The following is a 20,777-nucleotide window of genomic DNA, read 5'->3' on the forward strand; positions in this document are numbered from 1 at the left end:
CCTTCTACGATTATTCCTCCTCCGAGCGCATCTCTGTCTTCGGAGCCGGAATGCCCCGCTCCATGTGATGTTCCTCGGTCGGTTCCAATGGCCCCTCCGGGCTTATTGGTGCCGACTTCAGCACCGACCCTGTCGGCGCCGTCCACGGGATTCAGGACTCGGGATTCTTCAGTCGGGCCTGAGGGGGACACCTCGGGACATCTCTCTGTTCCTAGTCTCCCTCTCTGTGCCTCTGCTCGGGGAACCCAGACTCCTGTCATGGCCTCGGAGGCTGGTCAGTCCTCTAATTCAGGAGGGCCAGCCTTTGAGGCCATGCGGAGTGCACTGGCCAGATCGTCAGCTATATCATGCGGGGGTCGGTCATTCTGTCCACTACCACTCTGGTGCGGGTCTCTGATCACCACCTATCTGTAGACAGCGGAGTCCCAAGGCCTAGGGATACCTCCATGAGTGGTCCCCAAGTTTCTGAGGGCCCCTCAGAGTGTTTGCCTGAGGAGCCCCCTAGAAAGAAAACATGCAAGAGGAAGCACATAGACTCCCAGGATGAGTCCCTCACCTCAGATACTGACCTCGAGGAATCGGAGGAGTCCCCCCAAGTCATCCTCCGAGGATGTTTCTTTCTCTGACATGCTGGAGATGTTGAAACAAAGAGGTGATTGGCCATTCAAAGCCCCCTCCGAGGAGGAGTTGGTCTTCCTGAAGGCCTTTGGTGCTCAGCCCTCCGCCTCCTGGGTGTCCCCACCCTTCGATGAGCTCCTGAATTTAATTTGTCGGAGGGTGTGGGAGAATCCTGATTCTGTGGAACCCGTACCCAGGAGACCCAATAAATTTCTGTCTGCTCCCCCGGGTAAGGAATTTTTGGCCAAGGGAGTCCCTGTGGATGCCATGGTGGTGGCGGCGACCACCCAAAAGGAATTAGCCGAGACTTCTTCCTCCGGCCATCCTCCTAACAAGGAGTCTAGGACCATAGACCGGTACGGGAAGTATACCCTTTTGTCAGCAACCTTTACTTTACGGTCGCTGAATTACTTATCTCACTTTACTCGGCTCCAGAGAGATCTCCTCAAGGAGCTAGGAGATACTCTCACAGGTAACGTTCCTGAGGCGGTGGCCCAGACGGTTAACGCCCAGATGTCTACCCTCAATTCCATCGTTAACTCCTCCATGCGGTTTATTTCATATGCAGCCGAGGGAGCGAGTAGGGCAGCAAGCTCAAGAGTCGCCCTTAGGAGGCAAGCCTGGATGCGCCTTTGTCATTTTGCGGAGGCCTTCAAGTCTTCATTCACTGACGCCCCCTTTGATGATTCTTCTTTGTTCAGAATCAAGGTGAAAGACACACTCACCAGGTGCGAGCAGGAGGGAAAAACTCTGTCTGCTGTAGGGGTCCGTTTTTCTCTTCCCTATAGGCCTTACCCCAAGGCCCAGAGGGGTGGGAAGATGTGGTTCAAAAAATCACAGAGGTTTTTTCCCGGTGCACAAGGTGAGCCCCCCTCCAGAGGCAAAGGAGGGGGAGGTTATTCAAGGAGATGCCGCCCTAGAGGCAGAGGGGGCCCCCACAGTTCGGGAGACTGCGATTCCTTTTGCGGCTCTCCCTACTGTCACTCCTGATGGGAGGCCCGACTGTGCGTTTCCGGAGCCAGTCGGGGGTCGAATATCGTTATACCCGGAAGCCTGGCAAAGCATCACCCAGGACCAATGGGTATTATGAATAATTTCCGGAGGTTATACCATCCCCTTTTCGTCAGATCCCACATCAGTCAGAAAAATCCCGGACGTTCCACCCAGTTAAAGGGATCACGCGGCTTCAGAGGTTTCAAAGCTGCTAGAAAAAGGAGCCATCCAGCATGTCCCCTCAGACCAGATCGGATTAGGGACTTATTCAAGATTCTTTTTGGTGCCGAAAAGAACAGGGGACCTGAGACCCATATTAGATCTCAGCCAACTGAACAACCATGTACAAAAGTCCAAGTTCCGTATGGTCACATTACAGTCAATTCTCCCATTGTTGGAAAAAGAAGTATCGATGTTCTCCATCGACCTCAAGGATGCTTACTACCATATCAAAATGGAGCCAGTCATTTTCAGTTTCGAGCCATGCCCTTTGGTCTCACCACAGCCCCGAGGGTGTTCACCAAGTGTATGGCGGTGGTGACAACTCACTTGAGACGTTAAGGATTCCGAGTGTTTCCATATCTGGACGACTGGCTCCTCACTGCCACCACCAGGCATCTACTAATCCAAACCAGGGATGCTACCATCACTCTCTGTCAACAGTTGGGTATAACACTGAACTGGGAAAAATCTGCCTTGTTGCCCTCACAGCGTGTCAATTTTATAGGTGCAGAGCTAGACACCGCTCAAATGCGGGCCTTTCTACCACAGGAAAGAGTCAGAGTCTTACAGCAACAGGTGCACGCCCTGCTCCCCCCGAAAAGAGCGAAGGCAAGATGGGGTCTTCAACCCCTGGAGACTATGGCAGCAACAAATTATGTTAGTCCCTCTAGCGAGATTACACATGAAGCTTCTTCAATGGCTCCTCTTTGTTCTGTGGTCTCTCCAGAGACTTCCACTTTCCAACCCTATTTTGCTCACGGACAGATGCAAACAGGATCTCAGTTGGTGGCTTTGCACCAACAATCTGGACAGGGGAAGACCCTTCATTCCACCGCCCCCGATTGCCACGGTGACCACGGACGCCACCCAGATGGGGTGGGGGTGGGGGGGCATTATCTCAGCAGGAAAGTCCAAGGCACGTGGCAAGAGCACGAGATACATCTGCATATCAACGTCCTAGAGATGAGAGTGGTGCTACTTACGCTGCAGGCACTTCAGATCTTTCTACCTCTCGGGACTATTGCAATCCACTCGGACAATGTCAGTGGTGTGGTATCTGAACAAGCAGGGAGGAACCAAGTCATACCCCCTGTGCAGAGAGGCCATGCGAGTGTGGCAGTGGGCAGTATCTTCCCAACAGTTTCTGGTGGCAATGCACATCCCGGGGAAGTCCAATGTGATAGCAGACAGGCTAAGCAGAGCTATTCTGATGCCTTACGAGTGGTCCTGAACTGTCTAGTTGCAGAACGGATCTTCAGCAGATGGGGTCAGCCTTGCTGCGACCTTTTTGCCAGCCCCCTCAATGCCAAATGCAGCAGCTACTTCACGTTGATCCCCCCACAGGGGGAGTCATCCAGGGACACTCTGGTCCACGATTGGCCCTCCGGTCTGCTATATGCCTTCCCTCCATTTCCCTTGCTGTCTAAAGTGATTCAGAAAGCACAATCCTTGGGAAGCAGAATGATTCTGATTACTCCACACTGGCCTCATCAAGTTTGGTTCCCTTTTCTCCATCCCTACATTGTGGACACGCCTTGGAGTCTGGACCCACAACCAGATTTACTGACACACATGTCAGGGCAGCTCCATCCCTCTCTACGGACCCTCCAATTGACAGCCTGGCTACTCCACTTCCGTCTTTAGTTAGGCTTCATCACGTTTTACCTGAGGTAGTTCATATTTTATCTTCCTCTCATAAGCCCTCTACTAGGAAGATTTATTCCAGCAAATGGAAGAGATTTTCTATTTGGGCTCATACCCAAGGGATTGACCCTTACACAGCTCCAGTTGCTTCCGTCTTGGAGTTCTTGTCTGTGCTTTTTCATCAGGGCTCAGCGTCCGCTACCATTAAAGTCCAACTGGCAGAGATTTCTAATTTTCATGTTGCTAATGAGCCTAGTCTGATGGCTCACAGACTCTGTAAGGCTTTCCTGATGGCCACTCTGTTACTCCGTCCTCCTGTCTCGGAACCTATCATGCCTTGGGATTTAAATTTTGTTCTGCAAGCTCTTACTTCACCACCCTTTGAGCCTGCAGCTACTTGTGAATTAAAATTCTTGACCTGGAAGACTGCCTTTTTAGTAGCCGTCGTATCAGCCATACGCGTCTCAGAGATTCAAGCTGTCTCTATCAAACCCCCATACTTGATCTTTCATAAGGACAGGGTTTCTCTTAGACCAAACCCTTTCTTTCTTCCTAAAGTGGCGTCCATATCTAATCTTAATCAATCTATTGAGCTGCCAGTGTTCTTTCCCTAATTTTCAAACAAGGCAGAATTTAAATTTCTTCAGTTGGATGTACACAGACAGTTATGTTTTTATCTGCACAGAACCAAAGATCTCCGAAAATCTGATCAGCTGTTTGTTTCCTTTTCGGAAAACAGAATTGGGTCTTCTGTCTCCAAAATCACCTTATCCAGGTGGATATCCAATTGCATCTCTTTCATTTATTACTCAGGGGGTAAAGACCTACCATTTCCAGTCAAGGCTCACTCTACTCGGGCTGTATCTACATCTACAGTTTATCAGGCCAGATTGTCTATGGATGATATTTGTGCTGCAGCTACCTGGGCATCTCCTCACACCTTTGTTACTCATTACAAGCTGGACGTGGTATCTAGGGGCAGGTCTTCCTTTGGTTCCACAGTACTCAGGAGTATCTTCCACTGAGCCTCCCAGGATTTAGGTGCTGGGGATGCTGTCCCACGGGTAAGAATGTAGGCGAGATTGGACTACATAACATCAAGAATTTATGTACTCACCATAACGTTCGATGTATGTAGTCCATGTCGCCTCACATTCTTACTTACCCTCCCACCTTCCCCCTTCCTGGAGGATCTGGAGGTTAGGTCTGGGTTTCAGAGCTCCCTTCACCTTTCGTTTATTCTTCTTTCCTTGGATGTCGTTATGCATGAGGTATGAATGTGGTGTTCGCAGCAAACTAGATCTGGGGATATGGAGCAATGCAGCATGGGATACCATCTTAGCCCAGCCAATAGAAAGACTTTGAGCTAGAAAAGCTTTGCTGAGTCGGAGCCGATATTCGGCTCCGAACCCACGGGTAAGAATGTGATGCGAGATGGACTACATACATCGAACGTTATGGTGAGTACATAACTTCTTCTTCCTTTATTCCTGCATCCTCTGTGTTATTTTATTCATTTTTTTAGTTTTGAGTTAGTTATAATGATACATTCAACAGGTAAAAGTGTAGGCATGTAGCGTGTAGTGCACTGACAGTGGAAAGGAAATGAGTGGATGTAGTGGGAACAGTGAGACAGGTACTTGGGAGATTCGGCCGTAGATGTCTGCATAACAGTCATGGTGGTTTGGAAGTGGAAGTGTGTGTTGGAGTAATGCAGCCAGTAGAAGACGCTCTGTCACTAGCTATAACACGTTAACTGTACAGATGTTTGCAGGATGTCCAGATTTTCGCTTCAAAAATTTGGTTTGTTCCTCATAAAAAATTATGTTTTCTGGCTAATTGTTTGGATAATCTAATGAATAAAATTACAACATAATGACACACACTTGATTTTTCTGACTTCATTCCATTTAGGAAATACATTGTAACACAAGACAAGTTATTCTAGCTACTTTCTAAGTTTGTAAGAGCACTGTTTAAAGTCCTATCTCTATTTTGTCCCTTTGTCCCACAATTATGTATGATTTTGTCCAGATTCCTTGAGCTAAAAGGTTGAGAGGTATGAATTTGCACAAGGTGGTGAGCCTCGTTTTAGAAAGGAAAAGTTAACCACTATGGCTATCGCTGCTTACATATTATCGAGTTGTTTGGAATGTGGTTGCGATAATACGCAAGTATCAAATTTTCTTAAACATAAAACCTGTCCTTGGTGCAAAAAAGGTTGGAGACTGCTACCATAACAGAGTTGCTCTGGTGTTTCAAATCCGCACTGTATGAATGGAATGCAGAAATTATTACTTATGATTTATGATTTACTTTCATCACAAATCGTATGCTGTTTTGTTTCTCTTTCTGGCTTTCTGCACTTGCTGCCGAGCAACGTGCAATTAAGCTTACCTGCTTAAGGAAAAAAAGAGAAAATTTTTATTTGAGCAGCTTTCTTTCAGTGCAAACAAACTTAGAGGCAGTGTGCAAATGTCAGCACTCTGGGCAGTACTGAGTAGAGAACATCCACCTGCTGTCTTAACTGTCGCCGTGGCACAAGGTTCAACTGCACTGACTTTAAAAAATGGAACACAGGAGATCTAGGGTTCAAATCCAGGTAATACTTATCTTCACAAAGAGTGTCAGAATGCAATTTTCTAACAACACTTTGATTAGGAAGGTAATGCTATATACACAAATGGCAATCATAATTAGGTTTATTGCAAGAAATGCCTTATTATTGCTTTGATGACTACATTTTTCTAGGTAGTATATATATATATATATATATATATATATATATATATATATATATATATATTAGAGTTACTTACGAAACTCAGCTGAATGTGTGTGTAATTATTTCAGCAGGATAATTATGATAATGAACTAAAAATGCACATCCATATGTATAATGGGAAGAATACTTAAGTTAAAATCATCTTCACTCCTCACATAACCCAACTCTGTTTTTTGGAGAGTATGTGTTGTGAAGTATGTATTTATCATACCCCAACCTGTAGTACTCAACTCATGAAAGTCTGTCTGATGTGCATTTACAAACGGTAATACTTCATCTTTCATGGGATTGCAGTTCACAGGACTTCTTAAAGTCACACACATACAGGCCTGTCTGAAGTACATCTCTATTCATACTGAATGCAGTATATATTAAATGACCATGATTGAAAGGGAATTGTCCTGTAGCACTGGCAAATAATGACCTTGCTTGAAATGTATACATTATTTCTTCCGTAGGTTTATGCAACTAACTTTTTTCAGTGTGAAGTTCCCAAATGTGCCAGTTCATCCTATTTAAACTCTCAAACACCAAGGATATCAAGCCAAGCCATTAAGCATGTCAGTGTTGACCATATGAAAAAGTGTAAATAGTTTGAGCATCACACATGGCAAATCTCACTGCCATATTTCACACCTTCATTCTGTTTGATAAAATACTTTCCTCTTTGTTTGCCAGTGGCTCTTTCTACTTTCCATCTCGCAAATGCAGTTGGCATGGCTGTTTGTGTTTGCACTAGCTGTTAAACATGACATTGAAATTTGGTGCCAATTCAGACATAGAGTTGTTTCACTTTTACAGGTATGGCTTTTCAGGGAGATGATGGTACTAACTTTAGAGTACAGAAGTGAGATGTTGAGGATCCAGGATTTTTGTGGCACTCCTCATGAAGCGCTACAGCCATAGACTGCTGCAAGGAGACTGTACTGGGTCTCAGTATAATATTGAGGCTTAGAACAGATTATCCAAGTCTGTCTCCAGTGCAACTGGCATACCATGCACCGGAGAAAATTGTTATCAACACTATAGTGACCTGAAATGGCACAATAATGACCTCCTTAGTCGATGGGAGGATGAGTTTAGAACTGCTGACACCCCTCAGTTGCGTAAGTATACTGACTCATTGGCATTAAATTATACAGAATGCAGTAAACAGCTGTGACTGTTATCCATTAAGCTTTCATGTCTCTTCTTCTGTGTTGTACAGCTGCTGAAGATATTGCAGCAAACAGGGGGGCACTAAGAGAGGTTAAATTGCATCAGAGAGGCATGGGATATGTGTGCAACAAGTCTTGCTGTAAGTATAGTAACTATTGTAATTATATGCCATATGGCAATACTGAAATAAATAGCTGTGTTTATGATATCATAGCAGTGCATTTCATTAATGTTACAACAGTGTAAGATCTGCCATCATACCCGAGTGTGGCAAAGGTGTATAAACTGGATAATCATAAATAGGTATGTTCTGAAATTATATAGTCCTGCATCATGCCATGGATCTAATTCTCTCTCTTTTTTTGTCTCACTCCACCCCTTTTCTCTCATTTTGTTTTTTTTTTTGGGGGGGGGTGGGAGTATTTACCTAGCTTAAAAATGTTTGGTTTTCGTGCGTTTTTGCTTACAAAAACTGACATGCAGTACAGAGAGGTAGACCGTCCACTGTGGATAAGACCACCATTCATTCACAGGTTGCAGCACCGACATCCAGCACTTCAGGGTCCCAATCTGTCAGTGCTGCCTCCACAGCCCCTGCCCTACCTGCTTCATCTACATCAGGTAGTTCTGCCATGACTGCTGGTGCATTGGTACCCTTAGGGAGTAGTAGAAGTAGCCGAGGTGGTGATTTTGTCACCTAGCAAGAGCTGAAAGGGCCAGTGGAGGGTATTATGGAAAGATGCATTGGTGACTGAATCAACTGTGTATAAAAGGTGCTTTGTCATATTGCCAAGGCAATGCCACATTGAGTACCGACCCAGAAAACTGAGACAGGAGACAGTGATATCATCTCTGAAAGTAAGGACTAGATTCTCACTGTTATCAGGCTTGATGCGGGTACACCTCCGATGTCCCCTACTTATCCTAAATCATGGTGTCCCCAACCTTTTGAGTCCATCACCATCCCTGTCAAGTCTTGGTTGTCCTATATGTCTGCACTAGCTTTCTCACCTAAACTGCTACTTGACCCCCACATTCCTAAGCCCCTTCCCCAACATTCCTCCTTCTTTCATAGTAAAAATAAGTTAAAATGGGCACGTGTTCCACAAAAAAATAATGACCCATACATAGCTCTTCACTTCAACTATGTGTGTTTTTGACACACTTGATTTGGTACAAGTTGGCTCTACAACATTATTCTGTTATTGTCACCTACCCTTAGTTTGGTGACAGTCCAAATTCAGCAACTTCTGTCTATACTTCTACATTTTTGTTGTGATTGAGTAGATAGCGATGGTTCTCTCACACTACCTTCCTGTAAATTTCTCTATTCTTTCGCCTGTGTCCTCCCCTCTGCTTGATCCCACCCCCCATTTCACCACTTTCCTGTCAACACTTTTTCACACTTTTGATCTGTTCAAAAAATAGAATCTCACACAACACACATGGCCAGAAATGGCCCATAAGAAAGTCTTGACTTCTTTCCCTCAGCATTTGCATGGTCATTGGCATCACACACCAATGTTGAGTAACAGTGAATGGCTTTTCATGTCCTATGGCAAAACTTTGTCACTTGTTGCCTTCTCCCACAGTAGTCTGGTTATCCTCGTGCAAACCAACAAGTTACAAATGGAAGAGAAAGGACCCGGCCGAAGTAGAGGTGCTATACCAAAACGATAATCCACCACAAAGGAACTGAAATAAGGTGATACAAGGCCAATAAACGCTCCAATGGATTCACCAGATCCTCATGCAAAGGTGCTTAAATGTACTGTGTGGTCAGAATCAAAGTGAAGGCAAAGTAAAGGAAGCACTTGGCAACAATTACTCTATCAGCTCTTTGACTATTGGATGTAGCAAAGTGCAACTTCCTCTGTGGAGTATTGACATAAATCAGTTGTGTGAAGATTAATTTTTCCTCATAGCATCAAGGGTGTGATTCCAGATGTATGTCACACTATTTCTTGCTGTGATGTTGTACTTCTGTAAAATGTTTCATGACAAATATCTTAATTTTTATCCAGTTATCACTTTTAGTTACTGGATTTTAAATAAAGTTGCAAAAAGCATTTGCAGAAACATTAGGGTTGCCAACTGTCCAGAATTAAGGGACACTGTCCGGAAAAACGGAAAATGCCTGTGTTGTCCGGAAAAAAGGATGCACTTAAAAAAATTACCTTTTTTTTTTTTTGTTTTTTTTTTAGGGGCATTCTTCTTTAAGAACGCCCTTTGTGTCCGGGTGCAGATGACAAAAACAGTGTCTTTGCGACTGTTTACGTCTGTCTACTCACTGTGTTCCGCGCACGCGGAATTTGAATTATAAAGAAGACGGACTGTATGCTGAAAAGCCTCAGGCAAAGCACGAGTCCGGCTGGTGTTTGCTGCGAGTTTTCTCTAATACAACACTGCGGCACATGTAAGTTTCGTTTTTTTTTTTCCCCTCAGCTCATACTGTGTTGTATTTTAATGGGGCAGGGTGCTGCAGTCCTGAGTATGTCCTCCTATGATGCCTAGTAGTAACTATGAACCTGTTTTCAGTTTGCCATCCATTTCCTATTGCAATATTACCGACAGCTTACCATTTTTTAACGTAACATAGGCAATCAATTCTTCAAGGGCAGCATGCATTGATTTGTAGATGAAACACTGAAATATAAAATTGTTTGCTAGCAGCAACTTTTCATTAGTTGCAGGTATCTTTAATGTGGAATTTAGATGATGTTTTACTTCTGCACTCTGCAGAGATTGTGCATATTGACTGATATTGGTGGATTTTAATGACATAAGTATGAGTGGCCATTTATGTCATTATTGGTTCATGTGTTTTGTTTCAATGCTTACTGGCAAAATGTTTACAACTATAAATTTAACACTCAAGTCTAACAAGTGGTGCTGTTACTGTCATCACATCATCACTGTCAAAAATAATAAGACTTGTTGAGGGCAATGTGTTTGTGTGTGTGTCTAAAAGCTGCAAGTTGAACGTTAGCCATATGTTTTTCATTCACTTAACAATGAGAAATCAGAAGTGTACAGAAAAGTATCTACCATTTTTTGAGGGGTAGTTAGTATATGAAAAGAGCACCTATAGCATTACTTCTGCCTGATTACTGATGACTAGGCTTGTTGAGCAGCAGTGTCTGTCAAAGAGCAATATGGCTATCTTATTTATGTGAAGACTTCACTGTCACATCTGATGTACCCTCTCTAAAGGGGCATGCATAGTCATCTGGGACAGTGTATGTGGGTGTTTTGTACTCAAGTACCCTATTAGAACTCTCTGGATTTTTAGTGTGAATTGGTTTAAGGGAACTAACATAAGGCCATTTTTCATACGGTTAACATATCCAACTTTTTAGAGGATTGTGTTGCCACAGCCTGGCAATATATGCTATTTAAGTATGTCAGTAGTATGCCAGTTTTGTTTCATTAGAAATTCTACATGAGCGTACCAGTCTTAAAGTTGTGATGGCTTCTAATTCATGTCTGCTAGCTGTTATTATGTATTAAAATATAATACAATTAGGAAGGTGAATCAAAGAACTTTTGCTTGGCTTTAAAAATGTGTGCAAGGGGCCTATGATTTGAAAAAACCCAAAGGTAAATGTAATCCACCACTGGCCAGATGCATTTTCTTTGAATGTAGGTTTCAATGCTGTTTCAGTGAATGTGAGTTTTAAAGGCAAAGAAGTATTAAAGCTATGTCTGTTTATGAGAGACTGTATTGCTTGTTTATCAAATAGCTATTAGTGTTTGTGCTGTAAAATTCAAAATAAAAGTTTTACATTAAATCCAAGTATCTGTAATCATTGTAGAAGTAAAGCTGAAAACAGTATGCACACAGAGTTTTGAACAGTATTTATGGCAACTGGGGAGAAATGGAGAGATAGCCAAGTAATGGGACACCGGAATGGCTGCATGTGTGTGTGTGTGTGTGGGGGGGTACCGCATGCGTGGGAGGGGGTGCATGTGTGAGGGGGTACCGCATTTCGCTTTCATGTACGTGTCCAGAATTTTTGACATGAAAAGTTGGCAACCCTACTCAGTGCTAACATTGAAGGGATTGTGGCTTTTGAGCCGTTTGTATTTTACAACATGTTATGTTGAAATGCATGTTATTCAAATATCCCATAAGGTATGTACTACCCTTGCTAACTGTCATTTTAACTCAGCATGTTAATGTCATTCATATGTCATGTAATCCCGTCTGATAGAATTTTAATTTGTGTAACTGTCATATCTTGTAATGTCAGGTCTGCTTTTATTTACTGTGTTTTCTCAGGAAGTGTGACCACCATTAATTATTATGACATATGTATTGCACAATTTTTTTATTACAAAATTGTGACATAAGCATCTTTAAATCAGTTATCTTAGTACAATTTGAACATCTTCCCTCCCCTCTTACATATTTCTGTATACATCTCTTTGATTTCTTTGCACATTGCCCTCAGCACAATTTCCTTGCCTGGTAACCCATCTGTTGTTGTTGCCCTTGCCGTTTACTCTCCCCACTTTACTTATTTCTGTATTTTTACATTTCATTTATGGGCACATTGCACTCAGTATATTTTCCCTGCCTGGTATAGCTTGTGTTATTTGCCCTGTGTAGCTCTTCGTGCTGTCCGCACGAGTATGCTTAACAGGGTTGCCCATAGGCAAGCTTGTTTGTTTACTGTGTGTGCTCATGCTGCTCAACACATTTTCTTGGCCACCAACATTGTTGCTGGCCACAAAAATATGCTTGTATTCATGTTAATGTGATGAGCAGTATGCATATTCGATTAGCATTGCTGCTCTTCTCGCTAACACACAAACATCTTGTAGACAATTGTTCATGAATCCCGGGGAGCAGATGTAAATTTTTGATGTTCACATATCCCATTGGCCTCAGTTACAGTGCATTAGCCACTTTGGTCACTCGCTTATGACATAGAATTAGAAAGAGGATTATCTGTGACTTAAAAACTCTCACTTTCAAGGTAATCTGCATTAGAGTGACTTAAATATCTCTAGAAAGAGGAGTTCTTTGAAAAGGACTGCTTAATTGTTTTGCATGTGTCAAGTATTCCTAAAATTCGTTTAGTGAACATTCTGAATTATAGTTTCTAGTAGAATCTTCTTTGATATATTCCAGTGCAGCTATAACACGTTATTCTAGAGCTGTGGCATGAAACCCTGGCTATGATCCGGATGACTCAGGTTTGATTAAGAACTCAGGAGCCGGAGTAGGATGAGTGAGCTGGAGGGAAGAGGAATGATGAGGCATAGCCTACTCATTTCTTCCAGAGGATGAGAGTTGGAGGCATATGTCCTGGGATGTACAGTTGTCTTCCAGTTTTGGTAGAGACTGGAGGTAGGTGGAGATATCTGCTTTCATAGGATTGGACTTATGGGGGTAGTTTCTCTTACAGAAGGAGGTGGTAATGAGCCCTCACCCTGACCAGTTGCATAACCAACCTTTGACATCTCACAAGCATGTGCAGGGAGAATGATCGGGCTTAAAGAAAAAAAAAAGTTCTGATGGTTTTCTGGTTGACTGCCATACTGCAGCTGAACTCTCATTTATGAAGGAGAACAGTTGTGTGAAAGCAGTCTTGGCTGTTGCTTAACAGTCAGCAGGCATTTAACAGAAAAAAATACATGCATATCCCAACCTTGGATTACTGGTACTTCATAGAAGAGTATTTTGCAGGTGGTGCAAGAGATGAGGAAAGCATAGCTGCAGTAGCTCAAATTGTCTTAGACTATTGAAGATCATGTTAGTCACAGAAGCTTCTTGCAAAATAGCATCCTGTCTAAAGAAAAAAAGTGACCTTCCTTAACATATCCATCAGAATAGGGGCATCTTTGCAGTAGACACTAGTTTGCGACAACTCTGTATATCTTGCATGCAGCAATCAGCTGTGAAGAAGTGTGAAACCAATCATCATCCTAGCATAGATGAACTTTTGAAGTTAGTATGTAGCATTTTTGCTGTTGGTGAGTAAGAATTCCTTCTACTGCTGTAAGATTTTCTGTTAAAGGTAACCCTGTGTTGAATGCCATACAAACTTGTATTTAAGTAATTAAAAATCTAGTGCTCTGAACTGTGTTTCAAAATCTAGCGCTCTGAGCTGTGTTTGAAGATGTAATTTAAACTTTTTAATTCCTGTTGCACATCAGACTCATCTGTCTTACTTTTTCACACAGGATTGTAAGTACACAATTGCCACCTCAACTCACTGCTAAAGTACTGTTCCAGAATTCAAGGTCAAACCCTGAGGTATGTGGCTGCACTCTTTCTATATATTAACTCCTCTGTGCTGTACTTTAAAAGTAGATACTGTTTAGTGAGTAATTTCTTAAACATATTCAAGCAGTAAAATTTACAAGAAAATAAATTTCAATAATGTGACACAAGTTTCTTTTTTTACATGTACTAGTATTCATGAATTTTTTTAAGCTCAGGTTAGTGGGTTACTATTTGGGTTAGTTATAACAAAATGATATGAAGTTTGGCAGTCATATTTTAATAAGCAGGCCATTTGGCAGAACAGTGTATCTGTTGACATGAGTAGTACCCTTGCTGTTTTATTAAGGGGGGATTATTTGATTAGGCTTTCAAAGAGCTTATCAGAGTTCCAGCCTTGATGGCAATACAGGTACTGAAAATCAATGGAGTCTAGTGTCAGATAAACTCTAGCTTACAACTTTGTACATAGGCTGTTGTCACTTTTTTGGCATGTTGTCCTTCCAGCTCTAAATCCAGTTGTCGAAGTTTGATTAATCTGTTACTTTGCATATGAAGAAACACTGTATTGTGCACAGAATATGTTAACAGAACCATGTGAGTATGTTGTATATATCTACTTGTGCTCTCATGGTTGCACACACATACAACCTACACAAACAGTAACACTTGATATATATATATATGTGTGTGTGTGTGTGTGTGTGTGTGTGTGTGTGTGTGTGTGTGGCTTTTTCACTTCATCAAAAGTAGATTTGATCGAACCACAAATGGTCGAAAAAAAAAATGAAGTACATTTGATTGAAAAGTCATTTTGTCAAATACTGAAGAAGTCTATGTAGATGGTATTTCTGGTGTTAAGCTTGATCGTAGGAGTTATTACTGACACAATTTAGATTTTGTTGTACTCCTCAGATTTGTAGATGTTTGTTCATATGCCAGTACTGATTCACTGTGTTGGGTGCTTTTTTTTCTTTTTTTTTTTATTTCACTGGTATGCAACCATGGACTTGGAATATATAATTAAGGTGGGTGTGGGGGTGCAGGAGGGCTTGCACTATGTTGCAAAAATTAATTTGTATGGTATTTCTGTTGTGTAGAATGTTTTTGACAAGGATTTTCAGTCAAGTATAGTTATTTGTACCTACTGTTTTTCTTTCGGTCAAATCTACCTTCAAAATAGTACAGAAATACACACACACACACACACACACACACACACACACACACACACACACATCAGAGAATGTAATTTGTGTGAATGTCACTTTGGTCGATATCTGTTTAGTTAACAATATTTGGTTGATTAAGCAGATGGTCAGCAGGTGTGCACGATAGCACAATTCTCCAGGTTGGGGAATATATCCTTACCTCGATATTGTGCGATCTCAGAGTTACTATATGTAATTAATAAGGGGTGTAGAAGTGCAGGAGAGCTTGTCCCCTGCAAAACAATTTTTTTTTTTCATTTTTTTGCTTTTGAATATATATACATACATACACACACACACACACACACACACACACATGGATAGATAGATATAGATGTATAGATAGATACTTGTGTATAAAGTTCACGAGTACATACACTGCTTTTGATATGTGAAGGTCTTAAGAAGCCTACTCGTACATTCCCATGGTAGTTTTTAGCTGTTTTGTATACAAATAACCCTGAGATAGGCAAGCAAGAATATTTAGAAATATTTACATGTTGTTCCTAACTGCTAAACCATGGATAAATGTACATCCACCCATCCCTTCATCTTTACGACATTTGGATAGGGTAAGAGAAGTACTTCAGAACCAAAAAACACTCAAAAACCGGAAAAAGCTAAAATAAAAACAAAAAAAGGACTATAACCAAACAAGGAATTTATTGTCCAGAACACATTAAACAGTGAGCACTTTTGTCTTGATAAGACTTGTTCAGACTGAATAATGTGATAAAACATTCATTGACTATAAATACAATCCACTAAAATCACAAGATACTAATCGATAATGCTTCAACCCTTTCCTTTTAAGGAAAGCAACAAAATCCTCTCTATCATTTAAACTGAGTGGGAGGCAGGCTTTTAATCTCACCTGCCAGACATATTCCAACCACACCCCAGTTCTTCTTCAGCATTAAACATCTTGTCAAAACATAACACTTCATCCAGAACAAAAAACTTGAAATCAGTTTTACACTGAGTAACTCTGTAATGTTTCCCAAGTTCATTTTTTTCATCTCCAGTTGTCACAGCATATTTATGTTCGTACACTCTCTCATATAACTCCCTAGAGGTACGACCAACATAAAATGAATTATATGACATACACAACACTAGGTATACTATAAATCTCGACTTACAGGTATATCTACCCTTTAACTCTACATTAAAACAATTATTATTTTATTTTTTTATTTAACATTTGTTTACCGGGAAAGTCTGACTTGGAACAAATCCATTTTTCAGCGGAGGCCTGGGGAGAAACGCTCCAGATACATGTCTTTGCAAAGTGGGAGGAAACCCACATGAATGCAGGGAGGACATGCAGACTCTGTACAGAAGGCACTCTGGGCAAGAATTGAACCAGTGAACCTGTGAGGCAACAGTGTTACCGCTACACCACTGCGCCGTCCAGTACAAATCTGTTTAACATCAGTCAATAAATAACTACATAAATTACAGTTATAGCATTTATACATGCCCGGACTAATGCACTTCTTTTGTGGAGGCTTTAATTTACTGTGAAATAAATTTTTAAAACTTTTCCCTGTCTTCTGTACAAATACAGGAACATCCACTACTACTTTACTAATCTCTGAGTTACATTTAAACAAATTCCAATTAGCAGAAATAATATTTTTGATGGCTTGCGTATCCAAACTGTTGGGAATTTGCATAGAAGTTTTATGATCTAGTTGCTTAATAGCAACATCTTTTTGTATTCCATATTTCTTCTACTACTTATTTCATTGTATTTTTCCATTATTATATTCTCAGGTTACCCACTGCTAATACATTTTTGGCATAAACTAACCCTTTCCATCTGGAAGTAATCATCTTTATCAGTTAACTCATGTACCCTCATCAGTTGTCCTTTTATAATATTAATTTTAGTCTTTTGGGGATACATGTTCTCATAATGTAAATAAGCATTGTTCTGTACATCTTTTTTATAAATTAAGTACTTTGCTTTATGTGGATTGGAAAACTGCTCAAGATAAGCATTATTCTCTGTGTACAATCCTGTCCTCTGACATGTTCTGTTTATTTTTCAAAAGAAATTGAGATCCCTTGAGTGGGTGTTTGATATCTTTGGACTTTGATATCTTTTGACTTGTGACTGTGTAATAGGTCTGACAAAACTGGATCTATTGAAGCCTTATATGCAAAGCAGAGGTCACTCGTCAGTAAGCCTGTATGATACTGAGTAGAGGGACAAGAATTCAACATGGTATGCACAGTTGTCATGATTTAGATCCTTAATTTGTTTTCATGAAAAAGTGTGGCCTTTCCAGTTGTGACAAGGGTTTAGACAGGTACATTATGAAAGGGGAATTATACCTTTTGATCAGCCTAATAAGTGTTTAGTTCATTGGAACAGTTACATCCATGCATCTGGACGCAATACTTTAGGTATAAACTGTGCAATGAAAAAAGACTACAGTACACCATTGAATATGTGATGATCAAAGGACAGTTCATTGCTCACACAGGTTTCCCAGATCCTTAACAATAGGATCAGTTTTCAGGGATTTGTTGTCATTGTGATAGCTGCGAGTCATGTTTGCCAAAGGATCTTGGTGTTCCCTGGGGAATTTTTGAAGGCACCATATTCTTGTCCTTAGGTAACACCTTGAGAACTTGTTCTTCGGAGATTTGGGTGGGAAATGCATGTGTGGGTTTGTGGTCTGGGATATTGGAGGGGGTGTCATTTGAGCTAAATTTATTCACTAGTAGACTGGCTTTTTTTGTCTGAGTCTGATTATGTAATATAATTTACTGTTCATCTTGCACAGTGCTTGTCATTGTTTCTGACGTTTTTAACATAATTAACAAAGACTTTGTGGTTATCCTTCACCTAGGTGGCTGTTTTCATTTCATTTCTGGCTTTGGTTGATTTGATCAAGGTCTGAAGTTCCTTGTTTAATTTAACGAGTGGTTTTGGTGTCTTGAGAGTTAAATTTATTTTTGTGTGCAATACGTTTCTGTCTTTTATTATAGAACCCGTTTATTTTTGGATTCAACTAGAGGGAGTTATTTTTGAATTTGTCTTCTGTGGGGATAGATGCTTCCATGCAGCTATATACATGTGCATAACATTTGGCAGCAAAATATTACACATAACCAATGGAGTCATCAAGATGGATGGTGCTTTTGAATTTAGCCAGATCATCACTCCGTTTTAGAAGAGTAGCAATTGCATAATCTGTGAGTACCAAGGTACCGGAAGATGCTTCGGGCTTCAATGTTAATGGTAAGTCTATGTAGCAGAACAAAGAACTTCACTAAACAGTATTCAAATTGCAAAGCAGTTTAATACATACCTCATCCAACACATAACACAGGACCTCATCAGTGTGATGAGGACATCTCCTGTGAAACTGTGGTCTGTGTTACTAAATAAATCAAAAGATATGATGTGAAGTTATTCTATCTCGCCGTTTATTCTTACTGATGGGTTCGGCTCTGAGTCGGCCAACTACAAAAGCTCGAGGTCTAAAGCCAACTCGAGGCCAGATCCCTATCCCATGATGCACTACGAACCTCCATCAGATCTAGTTTGCCACTGCAACTGATTGGAGGCTTCAGCTTCGCTCGGACCAGTATAATTGTTTTACTTGCTTCTGTTAGAGCAATATACTATTTTTTCTGATATACCTTTTGTCGTTTTATATTTTCCTTAGTTACTGATATTCTCAGAGTTAAATTTAGTCAGCAGGTAGGCTTAAATTTTAATTTGTAATATAGAGCGAGTTGCTCTTGGGCCTTGTAGCTTATTTTCCTTTGAGTTTTCCCTATCCCGTAGGTTAAGTTAGAAATTGTTAATAATTTCAAGTTTTATTGCGGTCTACAGTTGATATAAGACTTTCTTTAATAGTTTAGTGGGTGTGTGTGTCTATCGTACAGTTGTTCTAATGGTTTTTGCTCTGTGTAAAGACCTTTGAATATTTTTCTTTCTAAAGAATAGCTTTATCTTTATCTAAGTATGTCAGTTCCAGAGTAAGAAAAGGCAAAATCTGGGTTTAAAAAGTGCCTGAGATGCGGGCAGAAAATGTCAATAACGGATGGGCACATTGACTGTGTTTATTGCCTTGGTGAAGTCCATCTTACAGAGAATTATGCCATTTTCCACTAATTCAGTTCCAGGATACTGATGGAGAGAAAAATAAAACTGCTAGATAGAGGATTGCTTAAATCCTCCTTTCAAGAGGAATTGGAGAAACATTTAAAACCCCTAAGTTAAAAGGAAGTTTACTGACAGCTAAGTCGAAACCTAGTAAGTCGACTGCCTCGGTTCCAAGGTCCTCAGAACCGATGGCTACTTCAAGTAGGAGCCGTTCCCCTGTATTGGAGCCAGTATCTCCTACTTTAAAATTGCAAATCCTTCAGTCGGTGGCTTCCTCAACTCACTCATCTCGGACCTCTAGTAGGCTTTCTGATTTGGGCGTGGACCTTGTCATGAAGTTCAGGTATCGGCCTTTGCAAAAATGTTATCGGCTCAGACACCCAGTGCTTCAAGCCGATGCAACCCCTTTCACCTTCTACGATTCCTCCTCCGATTCCCCTCGAGGTTTCGGAGCCGGAGTGCTTGGAGCCGATGGTTGAGGAGCCTGTTGGACCAACACCTGCTGCAGGATTGTTGACTCCTACTGCCCTGTTACCTTTGATTTCGACTGGTTCTTGGAGTCAGTGCTCTCCGGTCGAGTCTGGGGAGGATAGTCGGACTGACTTGTCGATTCCGACTTTACCTCTTGGGGCATCGGCTCTGGTGAGCTCAGTTCCGACCTCGGGCTTTGAGCTTCCGGTTGCAGCACCGAGGGGGTCCACAGTGTCTTCGGAACCGGGCATTGCCTCTGTTCAGGAAAAAGGGAGCATTCGACGCCATGAGGATGGCATTGTCAGTGCAGACAACCACATCAATTGGTTCCAGCAGCTCCTCCCCCTAAAGTACCGGTCTCTGCCTCTTTTGCATGCTCTCCACTTAAGCGTAGAGATCCTGAGCCTCAGGACACCCCATTGGGTGAACCCTGCTCTTCTGAAACCTCTCCAGAAGCTCCCACTGAAGATGTACCCAAAAAGCGGACTTGCAAGAGGAAGCATCTTGACTCTCCCCAAGAGTCACTCACTTCTGACATGGACCTAGATAGGTCAGAAGGGTCCCCACAGACCTAGATAGGTCAGAAGGGTCCCCACAGTCCCCCTCTGAGGATATCTCCTTTGCAGATATCCTGGAGATCCTAAAACAGAGGGGTGGCTGGAAGTCCCATAACCCTTCTGAGGATGAGTCTGTACTCCTGAAGGCTTTCGGATCTCAGCCCTCCACCTCTTGGGTGTCTCCGCCCCTTGATGAGCTAGTTGAATTGCTCACTCACAGGGCTTGGGAGGCTCCAGAAACAATGGAACCTGTCCCTCGGAGGCCGAATAAGTTTATTACTTGCCCTCTAGACAAGAACGTCTTATCGAAATGTGTGCCTGTTGATGCCATGGTGGTGGCAGCAGCCACAAGAAGGAACTTTCGGAGACTTCTACTAATGTCCATCCTCCTAATAGAGATTCTAGGCTCATGGACAGGTATGGGAAGTGTATGTTCACTTCAACGGTCTTTGTTCTTCGTTCGTTGAACTATGTTACCCATTTTACTAGACTGCAAAGGGATCTCCTGAAAGAACTAGGAGATACCCTACAAGGTTCAGTAGCGGCAGGAGTTTCAGATCAGGTTACTGCCCAGCTCTCTACCTTAACTTCCATTGCAAACTTGTCCATGTGCCTACTCTCCCATCTGACTGATGGAACAAGCAGAGCTGCAGGTACAGGAATTGCCCTCAGGCGTCATTCCTGGATGCGATTGTGTTCCTTTGCTGAATCCTTTAAGTCTTCCTTTATTAACATCCCATTTGACGGTTCAACCCTT

At 41.8% G+C, this 20,777-nt stretch overlaps 1 protein-coding gene across 3 annotated transcripts in view; it reads left to right on the forward strand.

The window, feature by feature from the left end:
• HPS4 (HPS4 biogenesis of lysosomal organelles complex 3 subunit 2) overlaps positions 1-20,777 on the forward strand; it is a 1,290,848-nt gene that overhangs the window by 864,839 nt on the left and 405,232 nt on the right. For all 3 annotated transcript variants that reach the window (XM_044068472.1, XM_044068471.1, XM_044068473.1), the window contains exon 8: positions 13,613-13,685. In XM_044068472.1, coding sequence (XP_043924407.1) covers positions 13,613-13,685 — 73 coding nt within the window. The remainder of the gene's footprint in view (positions 1-13,612; positions 13,686-20,777) is intronic.

This window comes from Protopterus annectens, chromosome 4.part0 (genome assembly GCF_019279795.1).
Source record: "Protopterus annectens isolate FY-2018-M chromosome 4.part0, PAN1.0, whole genome shotgun sequence".
Taxonomy (NCBI): Eukaryota; Metazoa; Chordata; order Ceratodontiformes; family Protopteridae; genus Protopterus; species Protopterus annectens.